This window comes from Monodelphis domestica (assembly GCF_027887165.1).
Source record: "Monodelphis domestica isolate mMonDom1 chromosome Y unlocalized genomic scaffold, mMonDom1.pri SUPER_Y_unloc_1, whole genome shotgun sequence".
NCBI lineage: Eukaryota > Metazoa > Chordata > Mammalia > Didelphimorphia > Didelphidae > Monodelphis > Monodelphis domestica.
The window spans coordinates 526,343-545,195 of record NW_026605000.1 but is presented as its reverse complement, the minus strand read 5'-3'; the positions used below and the strand labels follow the sequence as shown (position 1 = coordinate 545,195).

Here is an 18,853-nt window from a genome sequence, read left to right as displayed (position 1 = left end):
TTCAACACATAGAGCCACCATAGTGCCTCATATAGCATATATCTGAGAACATATAAATATCTTATCATCAACCAGTTTCCATTTCTCTGGATAAATGGCACGGCAGGATGAAGGCTGTGTTACACAAACATGCATGTGTATACATACAAACTAATCCTACTCATAAATTAACAGGATATTAATGCAATTTATTTGACATTTGTGAATTGATAGCAATACCAAAATATCCTAGCTTTAGATGAGAGAAAAACAGCAAGGTGGAACTCAATGAAATAAGGGTTTAATCAGTCATTTTCTGTAATAATTAAGATAGTTCCTTTTCTTACCTAATATAGAAATTGCATGTAGTCTTGCCTGAACAGCTTGTAGTCTCTTCTTATGATTAGAAAAACTATGGGCCAGTCGTATATGTGTAAACAACAGCATCTGTGACAAGGACAAAATATAATCTGATTTTTCCCTTTATTAAAAAACAAGAGATAATTTTCCTGTTTATTTTCCTCTATGTGTTAAAAGCTCTACTTCCTTTCATGCCCACTCTACTGAACAGAAAAGGTATACTACAATATACGAAACTCTATGGCTTAGCATTAGCTAAAATCTAGGGAGGGAGTGCAGATCCTTTATGTTGTTAAATTTCTACTTTACATTGTTCAATCTTTTTCATTCACAGCTGACTGTTGTTCCTTTTCTTTTTGTGGCAAAGACAATGGAGTGGCTTGGAATTCCCTCTTCTAGCTTATTTTATGAATTAGGAAATTGAGGCAAACACTTAGGTGACTTACTGATGGTCACATAGTTAGTAAGTCTCTGAGGTCAAATAGGCCGCTGGGAAGAGTTATATTCCTAATTCCTGAAGTAGTGTACTACTTCTACCCAACATTAAGAAAGCCAATAAGCTTATTATCCAGTAAGAGAAGAAATAAAGGGATTATTTTATGTGGGAAAGCTGATATTTGTGTTCATTATCACTAAATAAATATTTCCCCTAAAAGGAATTAATTTGAAACTCCCTTGTTATCACAAATTCTATAGGTAAACAATACCTGCTTATCCTTTGGAATGCTGTACATTTTGGTAAGGGATTCCATTATTTCAGAAGGACTTTCTGAAATCTGTATCAGAAAGATAATGGTTAAAGACAGAGAAAAAGTATGTGACAACTGGATTTTTCTTTTATTTAAAATTCTACTTACTTTGTCAAGCTGCTCTATGTGAATGTAATGTAGTGTGTTACTGGTAGTCTAAAAAAGTGGAGAAGAAGAGATATATTTATTAAGAATAATTTTATTTGATAAAGAGAGCCACAAGTCTGGATAATGAGGAGGTCCTCATTTTCTCAATTTCTCTATAAGATAAGCACCCAAGTGAAGCCTAAACTAATTTAAGCTGAATTCAGGTGGCATAAAAACTAAAAATCCAAAAGAAAATATTTTATTTTAGAGAAGCAAAAATATACCTGATCTTTACATAAGACAGTAGATTTCAGCAACTTACTTGAACTTAGGTTCCACAAAGAGGCAAAAAAGCCTCTTGCTATCCCTATCCTAGGTAATAGCATTTTAAAACATCAGATGAGAACCCACCAATCAAATAAAGGGATTTCTCTTATCTTGCCCTGTCAAATGATAGTACAGACTTTACCAGAAGAAGCCTGAATGAGACTCACCCTTTTTTCAACTCTGACTTCGACCCCTGGGTCTGCATAGAATTCAAAGTGTAGTGTAGTTGCACTAGGAGGGTATTTCTGTGTATAAAGAACAGTAAAGAATCAAATAGTATACTTGGATTGTATTAAAAATTTCAAAGACACATCTTTCTCAACCTGACAAACAAAATTTTCAGTCTATCCAGAAAGGGGAGGGTCACAAAGGAAAATCAGAGGAAAAGTGTATGTAACAAGTAAGGACAAGATATTGGGAATTCCTAAAAACATACATTAATCTGAAAAAGAATGAGTGAAAGGAATAAACAAGACAGTAAGTACATCAGAAGGATAGTAACCAACTGATTACCAGATAGGTCTATTCTCAAAGCATACAGAAACCAAAATGATTAGTTCTAATTGTTCCAAAGACTTTTTGATAAGTGTATGAAACAACTGAACATCATGAGCATAAAATATGTCTAAAGGTTGAAATGTTTCCTAAAAACATACACATTTTCATATCTAATTCAAATATACTTTACTTAATGTCAATATTTATGGCAGGTCACCAATATTTACTCTAGGTGAAATCAGTTTGGTATCCTCAAATTTTGGTATGGTACTCCAGAATCTTATCCTGGCTTCAGTGGATCTAGATGAGCATAACTAATGATTAAATGCTATTAGGCTGAGAAGCTCAGGCAAAAAAAAAAATTAATGAAATTAATGTGATCTTTAATTACAAGAATTAATAGTCTTCATCAAATCCTGACTTTCCCTCCTTCATAAAATTTATTAAAAAATCACTATTTTGAAAAACTGATTACTTATATGACTCACCAGCATGAGTAATAAAAATGTTATTCTTAACCTCCTTTTGGGACTTATCTAATGCTTAAACCAAAGAGAAAGGTTTAAAATAAACAGTGTATATTCAGAATATTTAGGAATTGCCTTCCAGGTCTAATTGACTGTCAGACCATTTAAATAAAGTAAAAGACTTTGGATTAGAAAATTTTCCTTGAGATCTACAAGTCAAATGCAAAATTCATGGAAAACTTAGAAAACTCAAATATTTAAAAACTTACCAACATATGCAAGTCTCTACAACATTCTGCAAGTCCAAAGCCATTTTCTTTTCCACCCCAGCTCTGCAAGAAGAAAAAAATGAATCACCATTAAATTTGATTATAAGTCAATTCGGAAGAAATCCATTAACAGAAAATATTAAAATGATAATTTTAATAGTGATTTTAGTCCAAGAACAAGCAAAAGAAACTTTTAAGATTATTCCAATGTGGCACTTCATATAAATAGTATTTTATGGTCATTCCTGAACCACCTATGGTCTAACATGACATGAGGCTATCTGGAAAAATTATCATAAGAAAGACTTTCTTCCCTAAGCATGTATCCATGATAAAACAAAAATATACAAGAGACACCATATATAAGAAACACAACACATCCAGTATTTAGAGGAAATATTACTCACAATGTCTCAATTTAAAGCTCATATAATTATAATAGTATGATCATGAAGAAGTATTTTTGTGTAGGATGAATTACCTTAAGTAATATATTTAGAAAAGCCTGGAGGTCAGATTAGTAAAAGAAAAGATTTATCTTTAAATGAAAGGATGACTTGAACTTTGTAGGAAATACATGGGTATATATTTAATGGAAGAAAATACAGAGGTTATTATATTTATTTTATTTATACTTAAATGATTATATACATTTCCCAGAAAAGATAAAATAGATCAGGAAACAACATCCAACAATTATAACATATTTTAGTTTTATTAATAAAGTATAAAATAAGATATGTTGTGTAATGGTAGAAATTTAAGGCTTTTGGGAGAGATTATAATATTGTAATGGTTAAAGTGTGGCTACAGGATTTATGTAATATTAAACAATGGCCGCCAAGGAATTTACTTATGAAATTCCTAAAATGAAACACTCAAGTCAGAATGAAGTTTATGGAGGTTTAATCACACTGGGAGTAGGGAAAAGGATAGGGAGAGAAGGAGAGAAGAGAAAAGGGAAAGGGGCTACTCAACCTCTGACCAAGGCAGAGGGAGTTTTAGGCCCAAAGGCCCAGGTGGAAAGAATCAGTCCTTAAATCACGTGACCGATCTGAAGGAAAGCTGTCTGTGGGCGTCCTCTCTGTCCAAGCTCCTAACACCAACTGTCTAGCTCTCTCCACAGGAAATGAGCGAATTCCAGAGGCTGTTCCCTACCTCACTTCCTGTGTCTCACAAAATCCAATGGTTGGCTCTAGCTTGGCTTAGGACAGCCCAGGTGGGCAGTTAGTTATTTCTGATTTGTCATTGACTAGCACATGCCCGTGTAGTGTGGGTGTGCACAATTTTTTGGGTGCTAGACCAAGATGGAGACTTTTTAAAATTCACAGTTGAGAGGTCCTAGAATTGCTTGGTAGTTTATTTTTAATAAAGAACTACTTTGCTGAATTTAGGGTTCAGAGAACATAAGGAAATAAATCTGTCCTGAATTCAATCAGCATGTTTTTTTATTAGTTCTCATAGCAATGTTTAACAGCATGAATAGGAACAGAATCAGTCAATAAATAATCACCTACTAAATTGGGATACAAAGGAAGGCAAGACAGTTCCGACCCTCAAACAGATCAGGTTTTTGAGTAATATAAAAAGCAAATACATACATAAATAAGATTTATAATGATAATAAATTATATAACTACCCTAAAAACATCCCTTACTCTCTATGACCAAAGTCTCTAAGGCCAGATCAGGACCACTTGTCTCTATGCTTGATCCTCAATTCACAGAGCCACCTATATGTTCCTGGTAATTAATTTTAAGTTATAACTAAAAGAGGCAGGGAAGGACTTAAAATTAAGAATAGTAATGGTTTCTGGAAAGTAGAATTTTAGATGAGATTTAAAGGTTGGCAAGGTTAATAGGTAGAGAGATGAAAAGAGAGGGGATTTTTATTTTTTTGGGGATAACCAGGCAGAGAAAATGTCCAAATGAAAGATGGGACACTATGTGGACAGAAGGCCGGTCTTGCTAGATTGAAGAATGTGTGTGTGAGAGAATATCAAGTATGAGAATATCAAGGCAGAAGAAGGCTATTATATAGGGTTTTAAATTTTCGGGAAATTTTTTATTCTGTTCTGCAGGTAATGTGGAACTATATAAGTAATGAAGGTAAAGATGTTCAAAAGCATTAGACAGCAAACCTTAATAACTAAAGAGTTAACAATGTGAAGAGAAGAAAATAGTGGGGCCCAAGGTGACAAGTTCCTATGGGATGGTGGGATTGAACATCAAGGACACACCAAAAATGGGAGTGGCAGTTAAAGAAAATGGGAAAAGTCCATTTAAGGAGGTCAAAGAATGAGTAGATAGGAGGAATCACACGATCAAGTCTAAGCTAAAAGAAAATTGACAGCAGGCCAAGCAGGCTGTAATATTAGTCTGGGATGTATAGTAATGGTTTTGAAGGCTGAGAAGAGTGGCAAGAAATGTACATCAATACACTGATGAAATATTGTAATGTAGGAAGTGAGGGATAATCCCAAAATAGGGAATTTGGGAGACTATAATAATTGGGTTTGAGGGAAAAAATAATGAATTCTTTTATAGTTCATTGGTGATACAAGACTGAAAGTTGAAAAAATGAAGCTGGAGATAAAATTTTTTAAGTCCTCTTCATAGATATGTTAAAAACATGGGAAGTAATGAAATAATGAAATGTAAAGAGAAAAAAGAGAAGACAATGGTCTTCCCTTCCTGCAGATCAATTATGATTAGTCAGTGTGATCTGATTGATAAACAGGAATACTTTCCACAGCTAGGAGTAGATATATAAATATATATATATTATATATATATATAAGTATATATAATATATAAGTAAATATATTTTTGAAAAAACTGAAATTAATAAAATGTTGTCTACACAAAACTTTTACACAAATACATAGTTTAAAGAAATAAAACAAAACACCTATCACCACAATAAACCTCCCATCCTCATCTTAGAATATGCTTCCAAGGTGACTTGCCCAGGGTCATATAGCTAGTATGATGCCAAATTTTAACCCAGTACCTGCCATTTCTAGGTTTAATTCTCTATCCACTGAGCCACGTAGGTGCAACATCAATAATATATCTTATTTGACGGAAAGAATTTTTCTTTCAAATTGTTATCTTAAATTTCCACTTGGGAATTGGATATGTGAAAATGAAAGACTCAAGTTATTCTAAGATTATTAAAATTTTATAGCTAAATTTTAAATCTAGCTAACAAAATTATTTTACAATTTCTAAACCCAATGTATCCTAGGGTTTTCTATAAAAGAGGCAATCTGAACTAACCTCTGCCAAGTGTTGCAACCGGGACAGTAATGGAGTCCTCTTGTCAGAGCCCAGTCTAGTGATATAGTTTGATCTTTTGCTAAAGACATACAAAAGATTCAGCACTGCAAGTACTGCTTGCATATCAGAAGAAGCCAATAATGTAGTCAGGTGCTATAGGATCAGAAAAGTTATCAGTCAGTAAACAAGGACTGTTAAGTTGAAAGGGGGAAAATTGTTATGTAAGATTTTTTTGATAAAGGTTTAATATACAAGATATACAAATATCCACGATTATATGAAATATTTTAATATAACACTCCCGACTATTTTCCAAAAGACAAATGGTCCAGAGTTAAGAAGAAATCTTTCTTAAAAGAACTGCAAAATATTTACAATCATAAGAGAATATGTTCCAAGTCACTAATAATAATAATGAATAATAGAACCCTAAAATTTTCAACTTTGGATGGATCTCGTGCATTGGCAAAAATGACAACAAATTCAAAGTTGACTAGAACTGAATCAGTACAACTAGTTTGAAAAAAATTGAGATTAAATAAAATTCTTTTTTTCCCCTTTTTGAACCTAGGATTGCCTATCTCTAGGCCTGACACTGAATCTACTGAGCTATGTAGATGTCTCCCTCTAAAAAAAAGGTGCTTTCTACCAAGAATGGATGGAAAGCTCACATAAAAACTGCCATTTCTTTGCCTGATAATGGCCAAATGTGTGGAAATAGAGCATATCCTTTCCAGGATATTCTGGTCTACAAAAGTTTGTTCTTGAATTTAGGATTTCTGTGCAGTGAATTATTCATTAAATGCAGTAACAGGTTGATACTTCTGATCTAGAGATTGTACTACTAGGCTTATACTTAATCATAAATAAGAATGTGTTTAAACTTTTTTAAGAGTTTAAGATTTCTTTCCTTCAGATTGAGTTTAAGAAATAGGTTAATTGAATATAGATTTGTACCTTACTCTTAACACTGAGGATTGCTTCCCTGGTATTTCACTGCCTTTTCATATATGTAGATGATCTCAACATATTTAAATAGTCAGTTTTCATTTCTTAAGTTTCTCTGCACTCTATTTCATCTCCTCAAATGCCTAGATAGTTTTCTTTTTTAAATTTTACTGTGTATTGGCTCCAAGGAAGAAGAGTGGTAAAAGGGCCAGGCAATGGGGATTAAGTGACTTGCCTAGGGCCACATAGCTAGGAAGTATCTGAGTCCAGATTTGAATTTAGAACTTCCCCTGGCTCTCAATCCATTGAGCTACCCAGGTGTCACCCTAAATGATTTTCTTAAAGTAAAAGCTTGGTCATATCATCAACTGCTATTTAAAAATAAAACCCACCCCATTACCTTCTGTTTTGTATCTGAAGGTTTAGGCAAACAGGATTAAATAATTATTTACCTAAGGTGAAACAGCTTTAAGTCTGAAGACCATTTGAACTCACTTCCTCTCAACTACAGGTTTCAACTGGGCCTTTATTTCCTCTAAGAAAAAAAATACAAAAATCCCTATTTCGCTTTCAGTATGACTCCTTCCTACCTTTTCTGGAACCTTATACTTCTCACATATTCTGTGATCTAGCTACATTGATCTTTTTGTTGTTGCTGTAATTAAAATGTTTTTAATAATAGAATTTATCAACAAGCATTCCAATTGTTTTCCACCTCTCCTCACATTACATGGTGGGCATTGGGAAACAGACATATAGTTATATTTTTCATGTTTCTACCCTTTAGTTCAGTTTCCAGATATCTAATTTCTAGTTTATTTTTCTAAAATGAACGCTGTACCCGTGCATGGTTTTTTTTTTTGTTCTACTCATTTTGCAGTTCAGTATCCTCTGAAGTTTTCCCCCAGTTACATTAAAATTGGTCTATTCCTATTCTTTGTTATGGCACAGTAGTATTCTATCACAATTATATGCCATAATTGATGTTTTGTAATTTCCCAAATGATTGACATACTTTTCCATTTTTTTGTTACTACCACAAGGAGAGATGCTACAAATATTTCAGAACAAAGATGTTCTTTTGGAAATAGAGCCATTGGGTTGATTTCTGGCTATAGTTTTCTAAATTTTGGATGCCATTATTTTCTATCCATTCTATAGAAGTTTATGTTTCACTTTTCTTTACTAACGCTATCTTTCCTTTGTGAATAAAAACAAATCTGACATTCTTTGCTGGAAAACACAACATACAAAACACACGCTTAATTTCATAAGTATAATGCATGGGAAAGGCCGAAACTCTACGAAAATTTAATCTCTAGGCCACCAGAAATAAAAAAACGACTTTAGGAATCATTATGCCTACCTCTATAGAACTGTAAAGATGTCTTGAAAAGCTGTATTCTATGAGCAAGGCTGTGAAGTTCAACACACCCAACAACAGCAATTTTAGTTGTTGTTCTTCAGGCCTATCACACACCAGCATCCAAGACATGTTGTCCACTGTTTGTCCAGCATTTGCTAGAATTCCATCAAAACGGTCCAATAAGTCCACCCAATGATACAACTCACACTGAAGATAAAAAAATAAGGAAAAGATTTAAGTTCAAACACAGTTCAGATCCTGTTCTGCAAAGGCCTGCTCATTGTGATATCAGAAATATTTTCTGATTTCTTTTGCTTTTGAGATGTCCAATTGATGGGTTTTCACACCTATATGGTATGAAATAAAGCTTAAAGTTTTAGTTAAGAGTTCTCTCTATGTAGCTGTCTCTATTGGATATTTTGAACTAGGACCAAAACTATCCTTTCTAGAACTCATCACCACTTCATGCTTCTAAAAAAATGGTACCAGGAGAAGGAAGAAAATGCATTTATATAGCATTCAATGAGGCAGACAAATGTTTGGTGACCTTGCCCAGGGACACCTAGCTAGTCAATGCCTGAAGCTGGATCTGAAGTTATCTATTTATAGCTCCAATTCTAGTGTTCAATTTACTTGCTGCTTACTGTCACCCCCATACCCCCCCCACATTAAACAACAACAAAACGAAAAGAATAAAAGAAAAACAAATAATTTAAAAGTAAGGTTTTTCCTCTGGTTTGAACTTTTTTCCTGAAAAGAGAATAAATTTATTACTTCAAACTCCAAAAATAAAACCTAAAGAAAGATTAAAATCTAATTATAAACTATTCTTAAAAGTTGTTTGAAGAGTTAATTCCTATGGATGTAGGGGGAAATTGTGTAAATAAAAACAAAGATCTCTCATCTTTGGTAAGACCAGATGCTGACATTGCTTTGCCTAAGAAGCTAATCAATGCAATACTAAGAAGTGTCTGGAGAAGTACAATTTCCCCTAAAGGACAACTCCCACAAATATATTACTTACTTTTCCAATATTCCATGTTTTAATTTGTTGAAGTTCCAAAAGGAGTTGGTCATCATTACAAACCTTAAGTTTGTCTATCAAAGCTCGGCAATCTGCAGGCTAGAAGAAAACATAAGGACCCTCCACATGAGACAGAAATGTAAAAAGGGAAGAGAGAAGATTTATTGTTTTATTAAAATCTATAGGAAGGTGAGAATTATAAATAAGGAATATTTATGTTGTCTTTGTCTTACTTGCTTTTACCTATTGAAGTAATAACTTATTTCAAAGATCAGGAAATAAAAGTTTTGGAAGAAGAATTCATAAACTTAATGAAATACTTCTATTTTCCCATCAATTTTCCTGTGCATTTTTTCAGGTTAGAAGAAACTATTATCTAAATCAAATAATATGGTAGGAAATCTGACGAATAATAAATGACACTTTAATGGATCTGTGATATCTTATCCTATGTAGTTTTGGTCTGTCGTCTCTCATAAAGCTTCCTTGGGTATCTCATTGAATGTGGTGAGGAGCCCTATCCTAGATTTTAGGATTTCATAAATATCAACAGAGAATGCAACCTATCAGTCAGCCAATCAACAAAATATCTATTAATAATTTTAATTTTTGCAAGATTAAAAATATAGAAAAGAGAAAAAAGGCTTTTCTCAAGAAGCTGAAATTCAAATTCATATAATAATAAATATGTATGTGTAATATAAAATAATAGACACAAGTTAAGAAACTATCAGTGAAGGGGCAGCTAGATGACTCAGTGGGTAGAGATCCAGGCCTAGAGACAGGAGAGCCTGAGTTTATATGCAATTTGGTTAGAGAGTGAAGGAGAAGATGGAATAGGGAGAGATGTGTTGAGGGAGACCAACCATAAAATTGGTGTATTGATCCAGGAAAGAGGGGATAAAAGCTTTTATTTTAGTGGAGGCTTTGTAAGGAGAGAAGGATACATTTTGGAAGAAATTAAGACAAGATTTAATATAGTATGAAGAGATAAGGTTACTAGAAGTGAAGAAGTTTGGCTGACTAAAAATAAGAAAGTCTGGATGAAGAAACAGAATTAAATTCTACTTTTGATATGTTGATTTTACTTTTTTTTCCCCAGGATATACACAAAATGTCCAAAATGTAGTTGACGTGGTATTAAAACTGAAGTGATTAGTACTGGATTAGTTTTATATAACTGTGAATTATCAGCAGAGATACAATCTGAATCCGTAAGAGCTATTGAAATTACCAAGTGACACAAAATAGATTTTGGGCCCTCATGAGTTGCTGGAATTAACGACAGTCTGATTAAAATGACAGCCCTGTTTTTGAGGAATAATGGTTTTCAAATGAATAAAATACATAATAAGGGAAGTAAATTACATTGAAAAAGTTACTTCTATTTAAAAGTTCATGGATCTTACATAATTAAGAAATGAAGATAGTTTAAGACATAAAGGTCTATCAACTAAACTGAAGAATAGTAAATAAGGTAGAAGAACCAGATAAGAGGAGAGATGAATGACAAAGAGTCAGATGTAAAGAAGAGATCATTCAGAACTTGGGAATTAGTTTCACCTATATGTGGAGTATCTGATAGGGAGTGGAAATAGATCAAAGAAGGATTTTGAAGGAAAGGAATGTGAAAGCAGTGAAGGAAGGTTAACATATAGGGGAGATTGAAGAGCTCATCCAATACATGCCTTACTTTTAAGGAATTATAGGTTAATACAAACTTGGAACTGAGATTAAAAAACTGATAAACTGACACTTCAAATGAAACTGAATCCAAATATTACTTTTTTAAAACTGAAAAAGTAAAGACAGCATAAAAAAAAGTTGATTAAAAAAATTAAAGAATTAACAATAAAACTATAACAAAACAACTGATTTTCAGTGACTTTAAAACAATTACTGAAATGAAATCCAGAACATTTGTATAAATTCTAAAAAGAAGGAGCAAGTATTATGTTTGTGCCTTTACATTTTCTGAAAATTTCTTGAAGGTGGTTCAATATTTTAAGAGATCTTTCTATAATTTACACAATATAATTTTCAACTTCTGACACCTATGATGGAATGGAAGTAACATGTCAAGTTAGAAACTTGGGGAAGGGAAGAAAGTACCAGAGAAATGAGATTGCTGGAATGAGCCTTTGGGAAACAAAGGCCCCAATTAATGATATTACAATTCCTTTGACTTTAAAATACTTACAGCTTCAGTAGGTGTCTTCTTCAGTTTAGTCCTGTCTACTTTCATTTTTGAAATTTTGTTTTGTGGTCCTAAAAGAAAAATAAGGTCATAAAATAACATTGCTAATTATAATTTTAAATTGTGAATTTTGGAGGCAGATAAATAGGTACAGATTTAAAAAGTTATGAAAGGAAAAGACAGACTAAATTATAATAACATCAGTTTTGATCCTACAGGAAAACTAATAAGTCAACTTTCCAGGCAGCAAATTTCAACAATTTTAAATGTTTGAAACTCAATGTCTCCAAATGTTTGAATATGATATTAAATGTGCGGTAGAACCGCTAAAGAAGCTGCTTATCCTCTCAGATCAAACATTAAAGATTTGAGGCAATATATAAAAAAGGAAGCATAAAAGACTCAAGGACAATTAAGAACTTCCCAAGACTGATTAAACATATCACAACATATTTCTGGTGATTCACAAAGGGAACAAATGACAGTTGCTGAACAAAATGGAGAAATAATGATAAAGATCCTTAGGCAAAAAAGAGAAGACCATGAGAGCACAGCTTGTCTTGTAAGGGAAACAAAAATCTGGGAATTGAGCAATTGACTAAAGTTATGTCATCTGAGAAAGAAATTAAGATTTCTGGACCAGAGATGAAATACAGTTAATAAAAGGTAATGATTCTGGCAAAGGACTACAAAGAGAGTAGACCAGAAATACTAATAAAAAGTCACCTGACAGAACCTCCAAAAGATTGCTGGAAAAACTTCTTTTTCTGAAAAAAAACCCCAGGAGTATTTATATGAACAGATACAGAATGAAATAGTGAAGCGATAATTTATATAAAGGAAAGAAAACTACAATTAAAGCAATGACCAACTACTGTACAAAAGACTTATGTTAATTTTTTTGGAAGGAAAGATGGACTTAAATTCAAAACAATGCATTCCATTTTTGAACATGGCAAGTTAAAAAATAATTCCTTTAAGAGATAAAGGTCAGAGGTGCAGAGGATACAGTATAGATGAATTATTAGAACTGGAGTCAGGAAGACTCATCTTCCTGAGTTAAATCTGGTCTAGCCAGAGAAGGAAATGTCAAACTGTCCAAATATCTTTGTCCACAAAGATTCAGAAAGACTGAATATATACATATATATGTAATTACAGAAAACAGAACTTCCAATTCCTTAAAATTAACTTCCAAAAAAAAAAAGGACCAAAATAATTGCCAGAGGTTTTTGGCTATTTCTGCTTCTGAAATTAATATAATGCATTTAATTGAGAAAATAAGACCTTGATTTCTGAATAAGAACATGTTACTATTTTAAGGAACTTTAACTTTTCTAGCCATATTACAAATTATTCTTTTCCATGTTCTTGCTAGCACTGTAATATGTTATTTTCTTCATGTTCAGTAAATTCTTGCTAAAATGTCCTTCCTGCTTTTTTCATTTCTATGTATCACTTGCAATAAAACTCAGATTTATCTTCTTCTAACCCTAAGCATAACTACTTTGAATTGAATTGTTAGAGATTTTATACCATGTTAGTTTGCTGATAATTTATCAATAACATTCATTAACTAATTTTAAACTCAAAAATAATTTTCCTTATGGTTAGAATTCGGTCTACAAAGGTAGAAAAAATCCACAATGCATATGAGACGTATTCAAAAGCTAAATATAGAAACTATGACAAAATAGAAGACTGAATGTTTTAAAAAAGCTAGTTGGAATGAACCTAATTTCTGATAACGGCTCAAGGAACATTAATATTTAATTTCTGATAACTAATCAAGAAATAGTAATACTTTGCAACATTTGTAAAAGATATTACATGTAATAATCCCTTCCAGGTCATGAATTATTTAAAATTTTATGAAACGTAAAGTGTTATCTTTTGAGTGCCACCTAAGGATAAATTATCATTAGTAATATTATAATAGCAGAAGTTTCAGGTTGAGTATCCTATTAACTTTGCCTTCAAAGGATTATATCCCTAAATTCTTGTACTTAGTTATATTTAAATGAACTAGAGATGTATTTGGTTTGAAGCAGCAATTCTCAAAAGTTCTGTTTCAAAGAAGTATACTAAAATTGATTAAGAATGTGAACGTTAAGCCAGATGATATCTAAGAGAATAAAGGCAGCAGAAGCAAATCAACAATTTTAAAGGAGATTACCAATTTTCCCCCTAATATCTAAAAATTGGTTTAAGCCTTCAATGGCAACAATTTAAATCAAACATTTTTGAAGGAGTTCCTATGTAAATATAAGCCAATGAGGTTTTAATGCTCCAGATTATCTTCCCCACAAAACAAACGAAAAGAACTTAAGGAAATTCTTTGTCATAATTGGGAACTACAAGGTTCAGAAGTCCAGCTTCAATCTTCCAAAACCTGGTATTTCAAAATTGGTACAAAGACAAAACCTTAGTACATTCCCAACCCTAATGTCAACTGAGCCCCAGACACTAGACAATTTTCAAAGAATTCTTTCATGATGGGAAGTTGTATTTCAAGTATCAAAAACAGTCCCTATCCCATAGGTACAAATTCCACAGATAATTCCAACTTACAATAAAATTGGTGACATTAGCAGAAATGAAAGATCTAGTTTATTTAAATGACAGCAAAATAAGTTATTTATTTCTAAAAATTAATTTAGTCAATTTAGAACATTACTCCTTGCTTACAAGAATCACATAATTTCCCTCCTTCCCCTCCATCCAACCTTCCCATAGCCAACATGCAATTTAATTGGGTATTTGAACACAACCTATTTCCATGTTGTTGGTGTTTGCATTAGGATGTTCATTTAGAGTCTACCTCCTCAGTCATATCCCCATAACCCATGTATTCAAGCAGTTGTAAAACAAGTTATTTAGCACATTAAAGATTATAAATGCTATGTTACTTCATTTGGTCATGCATCATGTTCCAAGAGAGAATTGCAATGACTGCCAAATTTAAGAAGTGAATCTTTAATGTGTGAAAATCATTAATTGAAATCATTATTCTAGTTACTTACCATTCTCTTTCTTTTTTTTTGGTGATGCCTACTTGGCCTAATGCTTCTTTAAAAGCTATCCTATGGGGGGCAGTTGGGTAGCTCAGTGGATTGAGAGCCAGGCCTACAGATGGGAGGTTCTAGGTTCAAATCTGACCTCAGCCAGTTCCTAGCTGTCTGACCCTGGGCAAGTCACTTAACCCCCATAGCCTAGCCCTTACCACTCTTCTGCCTTGGAACCAATACACAGTATTGACTCTAAGACAGAAGGTAAGGGTTAAAAAAAAAAAAAAAGCTATCCTTTGTGGGCAGCTAGGTGGTTCACTTGAGAGACAGAAGGTTTTAGGTTAAAATCTAATGAATGAATTGCATAGCTCTTAGTATCTATTCTTTTGTTTTGGAAGTATCTAATTTAAAACAGGTTAGGTTAAAAGAATAATAAATTTAAATTAAAAAAGTTTAAATTAGCTATAATTAGATAAATAAAACTATATCCTACAATATCACACACCTCTTTAGAGTCAAATTTGATTTTCTAATCCCTATGATCTCTACTATAATCAATACTACAGACGCGAAAATAGCTTCTTTCCACTGCTTTCTTCCCCATCTGAATGCCTATTTCATTTTCTTTAATTCTATCTATAATCTCTTCATTGAGTCTTCTATTAGTAAATGCTTTTCCAATTCATTACTTAAGCCAGTGAAGCAAAAATACCACCGAATTATCTTTAAATTCATTCCAGTCTTATATAAGATTCCATCAAAATTCCTCTAACATTTACCTGCTAGTTCCATGTCATTCTAGGGTCCACCCTCCCAAAGGATTCCTGAATGTCTTAAGTATTCCACTAATACTAAATCCTACACAAAACTAACAAAGTAAATGTTGAAATAGTGTTTTATATTCCCCCAAAGGATACACTTTTGTTAGATCCATTATTTAAAGCCCTTTAAAAAATTACTTTCCTTATCTCACACTGATATAATTTCCCTTTCCTGCATTCTGGAGTTTGGCAGTTTTCTGTACTTCACTCACAGTAAAACTATAGGTTTTCTTTAAGTTTAATGCAATTCATTCAGATCGTTACAAATCCTTAAAAAAGTAAAAATGCAAAAAACCACATTAAAAACATACTTAATAATTCAAAGTTTAGACTGGACCAAAGAAACATTTAATCATTAAGTTTTTACACACCCACTTCTACAAGTCTAACCCTAAATTCAGTTTTGTTGGTTTCTGTCTAGTACTGCAGAAACTGCTATTCACTTATGAACAGTTTGGAATGCTCACTACTGAACTCCTTTATACCATTAAGGGAACTGGATCTTTGTGGAGTAGGAATAATAAGAAGAATAAGATTAAAACCATTGCCTTTTATCTCCTTTTACTTTTGTCAGCAATTTATTTTGATCCAACAATTACCATTCTTTAGTTACTTAAGTTACTTTCCAATGGACAAGAGAGAAAGGGTTAAAAAGTATAGGACCTGATATATTGCTAAATGGAATCTAGAGAAAAATAAATGCCCAGCAGCTAATAAGATAAGTTAGAAAAAAGATATTACACAGTAAATATTAAGCAATTAAAAATACTAAATAATTACGGAAATAAAAATCTATGAGACCTGATTAGGAGAGGTTGATGGAGGGTGATTATTTCAATATAGATTACATCAGAAATATCTTATTTTACTAAAGAGAGTGTTTTCAGGAACAAATCATGGGGAGAATGCCCAGATCCAGATTAATATATGGAAATGGTTCCACAATTTTAATCACAAAGCTATAGCTCATGTAAAACTAGGAGATGCATAGTAATACCATTGAGGGGTCGAAGAAAGACTCAAAATTTTGAATCTTTTATTGGCTATTAGGAATTTAGTTTTGTCTCATTTTTTGTGATTTCAGGCAAAAAAATTTTTTTTGGTAAAGATATTAGGAGTGATTTACCATTTACACCCCAATTCATTGTATGGGAATTGGAGGAAAATGGGGTTAGAGATTAGACCAGGATCACATAGCTAGTAAGTATCTAAGGTTAGGTTTTCAATTAGGATGTGTCTTCTTGACTACAGGCCTGATTCTTTATGTCCTGCATTACTTAAGTGTGCCATTATTTGAATTGAAGATTTGAAAATATCAAGATTTTTAAACAAGATATTTTGAAATAAACTTGTGTTATTAATCATTAAGAATTTTGATTTGCCTCTGAAACACACACACAAATATATGATACCTCTATAAAAAAATAAATATTCCTATTATAAATCGGAATCTTTCATAATACACCAATTTGTATACAATGTAAGTTTACACAGACAGAAAGACATTGATACACACACAGACTCTTAGTCACACACCCATCCACCCATACAAATGCAATTCTGGGAAGGTAGAAACAGGACAATGTATACAATAGTTATACAATATATAAAAAAAAATCCTAGAAGGTATCAGGAATATTAGTGAAATTAAATGACTATTGATGGTCTCTAAAAGAAGAGTGAAAGGAACTGATAATGGCAGAGACAAAAGGTGTCACTAGAATTTACAATATTTAGAATACTAAATTTTTTACCCCTTTAAGAAAAGGGAGACATTCTATAAAGATGCTCAATACATTAGACAAGTCTTATGACAATCCGAAGGACATAAATTAACCATTCAATGTAAATTATAACACCAGTTTATTAACTTAAAAAAATACAAAACCCCCCAAACCTCTAAAAAGTGATTATCTTTTAAAATATCACAAAGTATGAATTGATAATTTTTAATTTTGTATAAAATGGGCTTCATATCCAGCAATTATTAGGAATGGAAAGGCAGATTTTCCAATGGGACTTTTGTATGAAGACTGGGATTTAGTGCTGTGACAAAAAGTAACAATCTGTAATATACCCTTAATCCACATTGGGTAAGAGATTATTTTCAGAATAAGATAAAAAAATTTGTTAAATCTGTTCCAGTTTTCTGAAAGTCCACTTTAAATTTTCTTCCCATTACGCACTTATTCAGTAGTTCCTAAAATTAAACTGCCTATTCCCTGTAATTGATTTTAACCTCGGAACCTTAAACAATACATTCAAACGCCACCTTCGTAACTGAAACAACTTCTAATTCGTAAATATAAGAGAAAAAGAAAAAAAAAGAGTAGGTTAAGGGAGAGAAAATAGACAAAAGTCCGGCAGAAAACAGTTAAAATGGAGAAAGTAACAGAATCTTTGAGCAGAAGGTTGGAATTAAAGTCAGAAAGAGAAGAGACTGAAAAACTAAGGAAAAAAAAACGACGAGAAAGTGAAAAGCGAGTTTGGGAAAAGGCCCGTGGTCGCCTTAGTCTTTCGTTCGGTAGTTACCTGGACCGCCCACTTGGAAGTTAGGGTAACCCTAACCTAAAGAACCTAAGGAGACAACGAAAGTGGCCACCTGACTTCACTCCTGGGCTCCGAAGATATTTGGATCTGCCGCTACCGCCATCTTAAAACTCGCCAGTCCGACTCTCCTTACTGGTCTACAACCAACCGCCACGGCAACTTAACCTTAGCCACCTCAGACGCTTAATCCCGCGATATTCCAAGAATGGAGGTTTCGCGAGAACTTACCGGAAATTCCGTCACTATGGGAAGAACAGTCACTGAGTTAAACGCAACGTAGCTACCAAACAGTGAATTTGTTCTCGCGAGAACTTAATGCCCGCCAAACGAAGACTTTCTTTTCCCTCAAAATTGAGAGGGCAATTTGTAGATGTTTTACGGCACTCTCTTTAACCATCTGACCACAATGAAACAACTAAATATATAGCAACAACTTCTTAAACAATAATAAAACACAATAAACTTACACATTACTGAAAATGGTAAAAACTTTAAAGGGACATTTTTCAAATCCTCTGTTAAATGATATTGTAATAATATTTTAAATTAGAACCCCACTATCAAATAAACGTGAAAAGCATTGAAATAACATTAAATACATTTAAAACGACTTAAAAAAGATAAGTACTGCTATATACCTCCTTATCCTACGTACGTATCCTATGCCTTCGATAATCCTTTTACCCACCTCAGAATTTCTCGCGAGAATCCCCAAGGTAACGAGAGACAGGGAGGGGCCCAGGGTGGGGGTGGGGGTGTGTGTGGGGGTGGGGGTGTGTGGGGACAATGGCGTTGAAAGCCACAGGTGAATAGGGAGAAAGGAATTTAAAATTTTATAACTGATAACGAATGAATACAGGAGACAAATGTGAAATAATAAACTTTGAAATAGTAGTTTATGCTAATTAAACGAAATTATAC

At 32.9% G+C, this 18,853-nt stretch overlaps 1 protein-coding gene across 4 annotated transcripts in view; it reads right to left on the bottom strand.

The window, feature by feature from the left end:
- Nucleotides 1–18,610, bottom strand: part of LOC130456243 (E3 ubiquitin-protein ligase HUWE1-like) — a 34,805-nt gene extending 16,195 nt beyond the window's left edge. The window contains exons 1-10 of one of the 4 annotated variants that reach the window (XM_056809938.1): nt 18,571–18,610; nt 11,557–11,624; nt 9,357–9,455; nt 8,333–8,539; nt 6,019–6,171; nt 2,737–2,799; nt 1,670–1,747; nt 1,197–1,244; nt 1,047–1,115; nt 327–426 (exon numbers count right to left, since the gene is read on the bottom strand). In XM_056809938.1, the coding sequence (XP_056665916.1) occupies nt 327–426; nt 1,047–1,115; nt 1,197–1,244; nt 1,670–1,747; nt 2,737–2,799; nt 6,019–6,171; nt 8,333–8,539; nt 9,357–9,455; nt 11,557–11,601 (862 nt within the window). In that variant the 5' untranslated portion in view covers nt 11,602–11,624; nt 18,571–18,610. Of the gene's footprint in view, nt 1–326; nt 427–1,046; nt 1,116–1,196; nt 1,245–1,669; nt 1,748–2,736; nt 2,800–6,018; nt 6,172–8,332; nt 8,540–9,356; nt 9,456–11,556; nt 11,625–12,279; nt 12,752–17,914; nt 18,138–18,570 lie in introns of those variants that run through there. The other 3 variants (XM_056809937.1, XM_056809936.1, XM_056809939.1) reach the window with 3 other exon arrangements.
- Nucleotides 18,611–18,853: the final 243 nt, after the last annotated feature.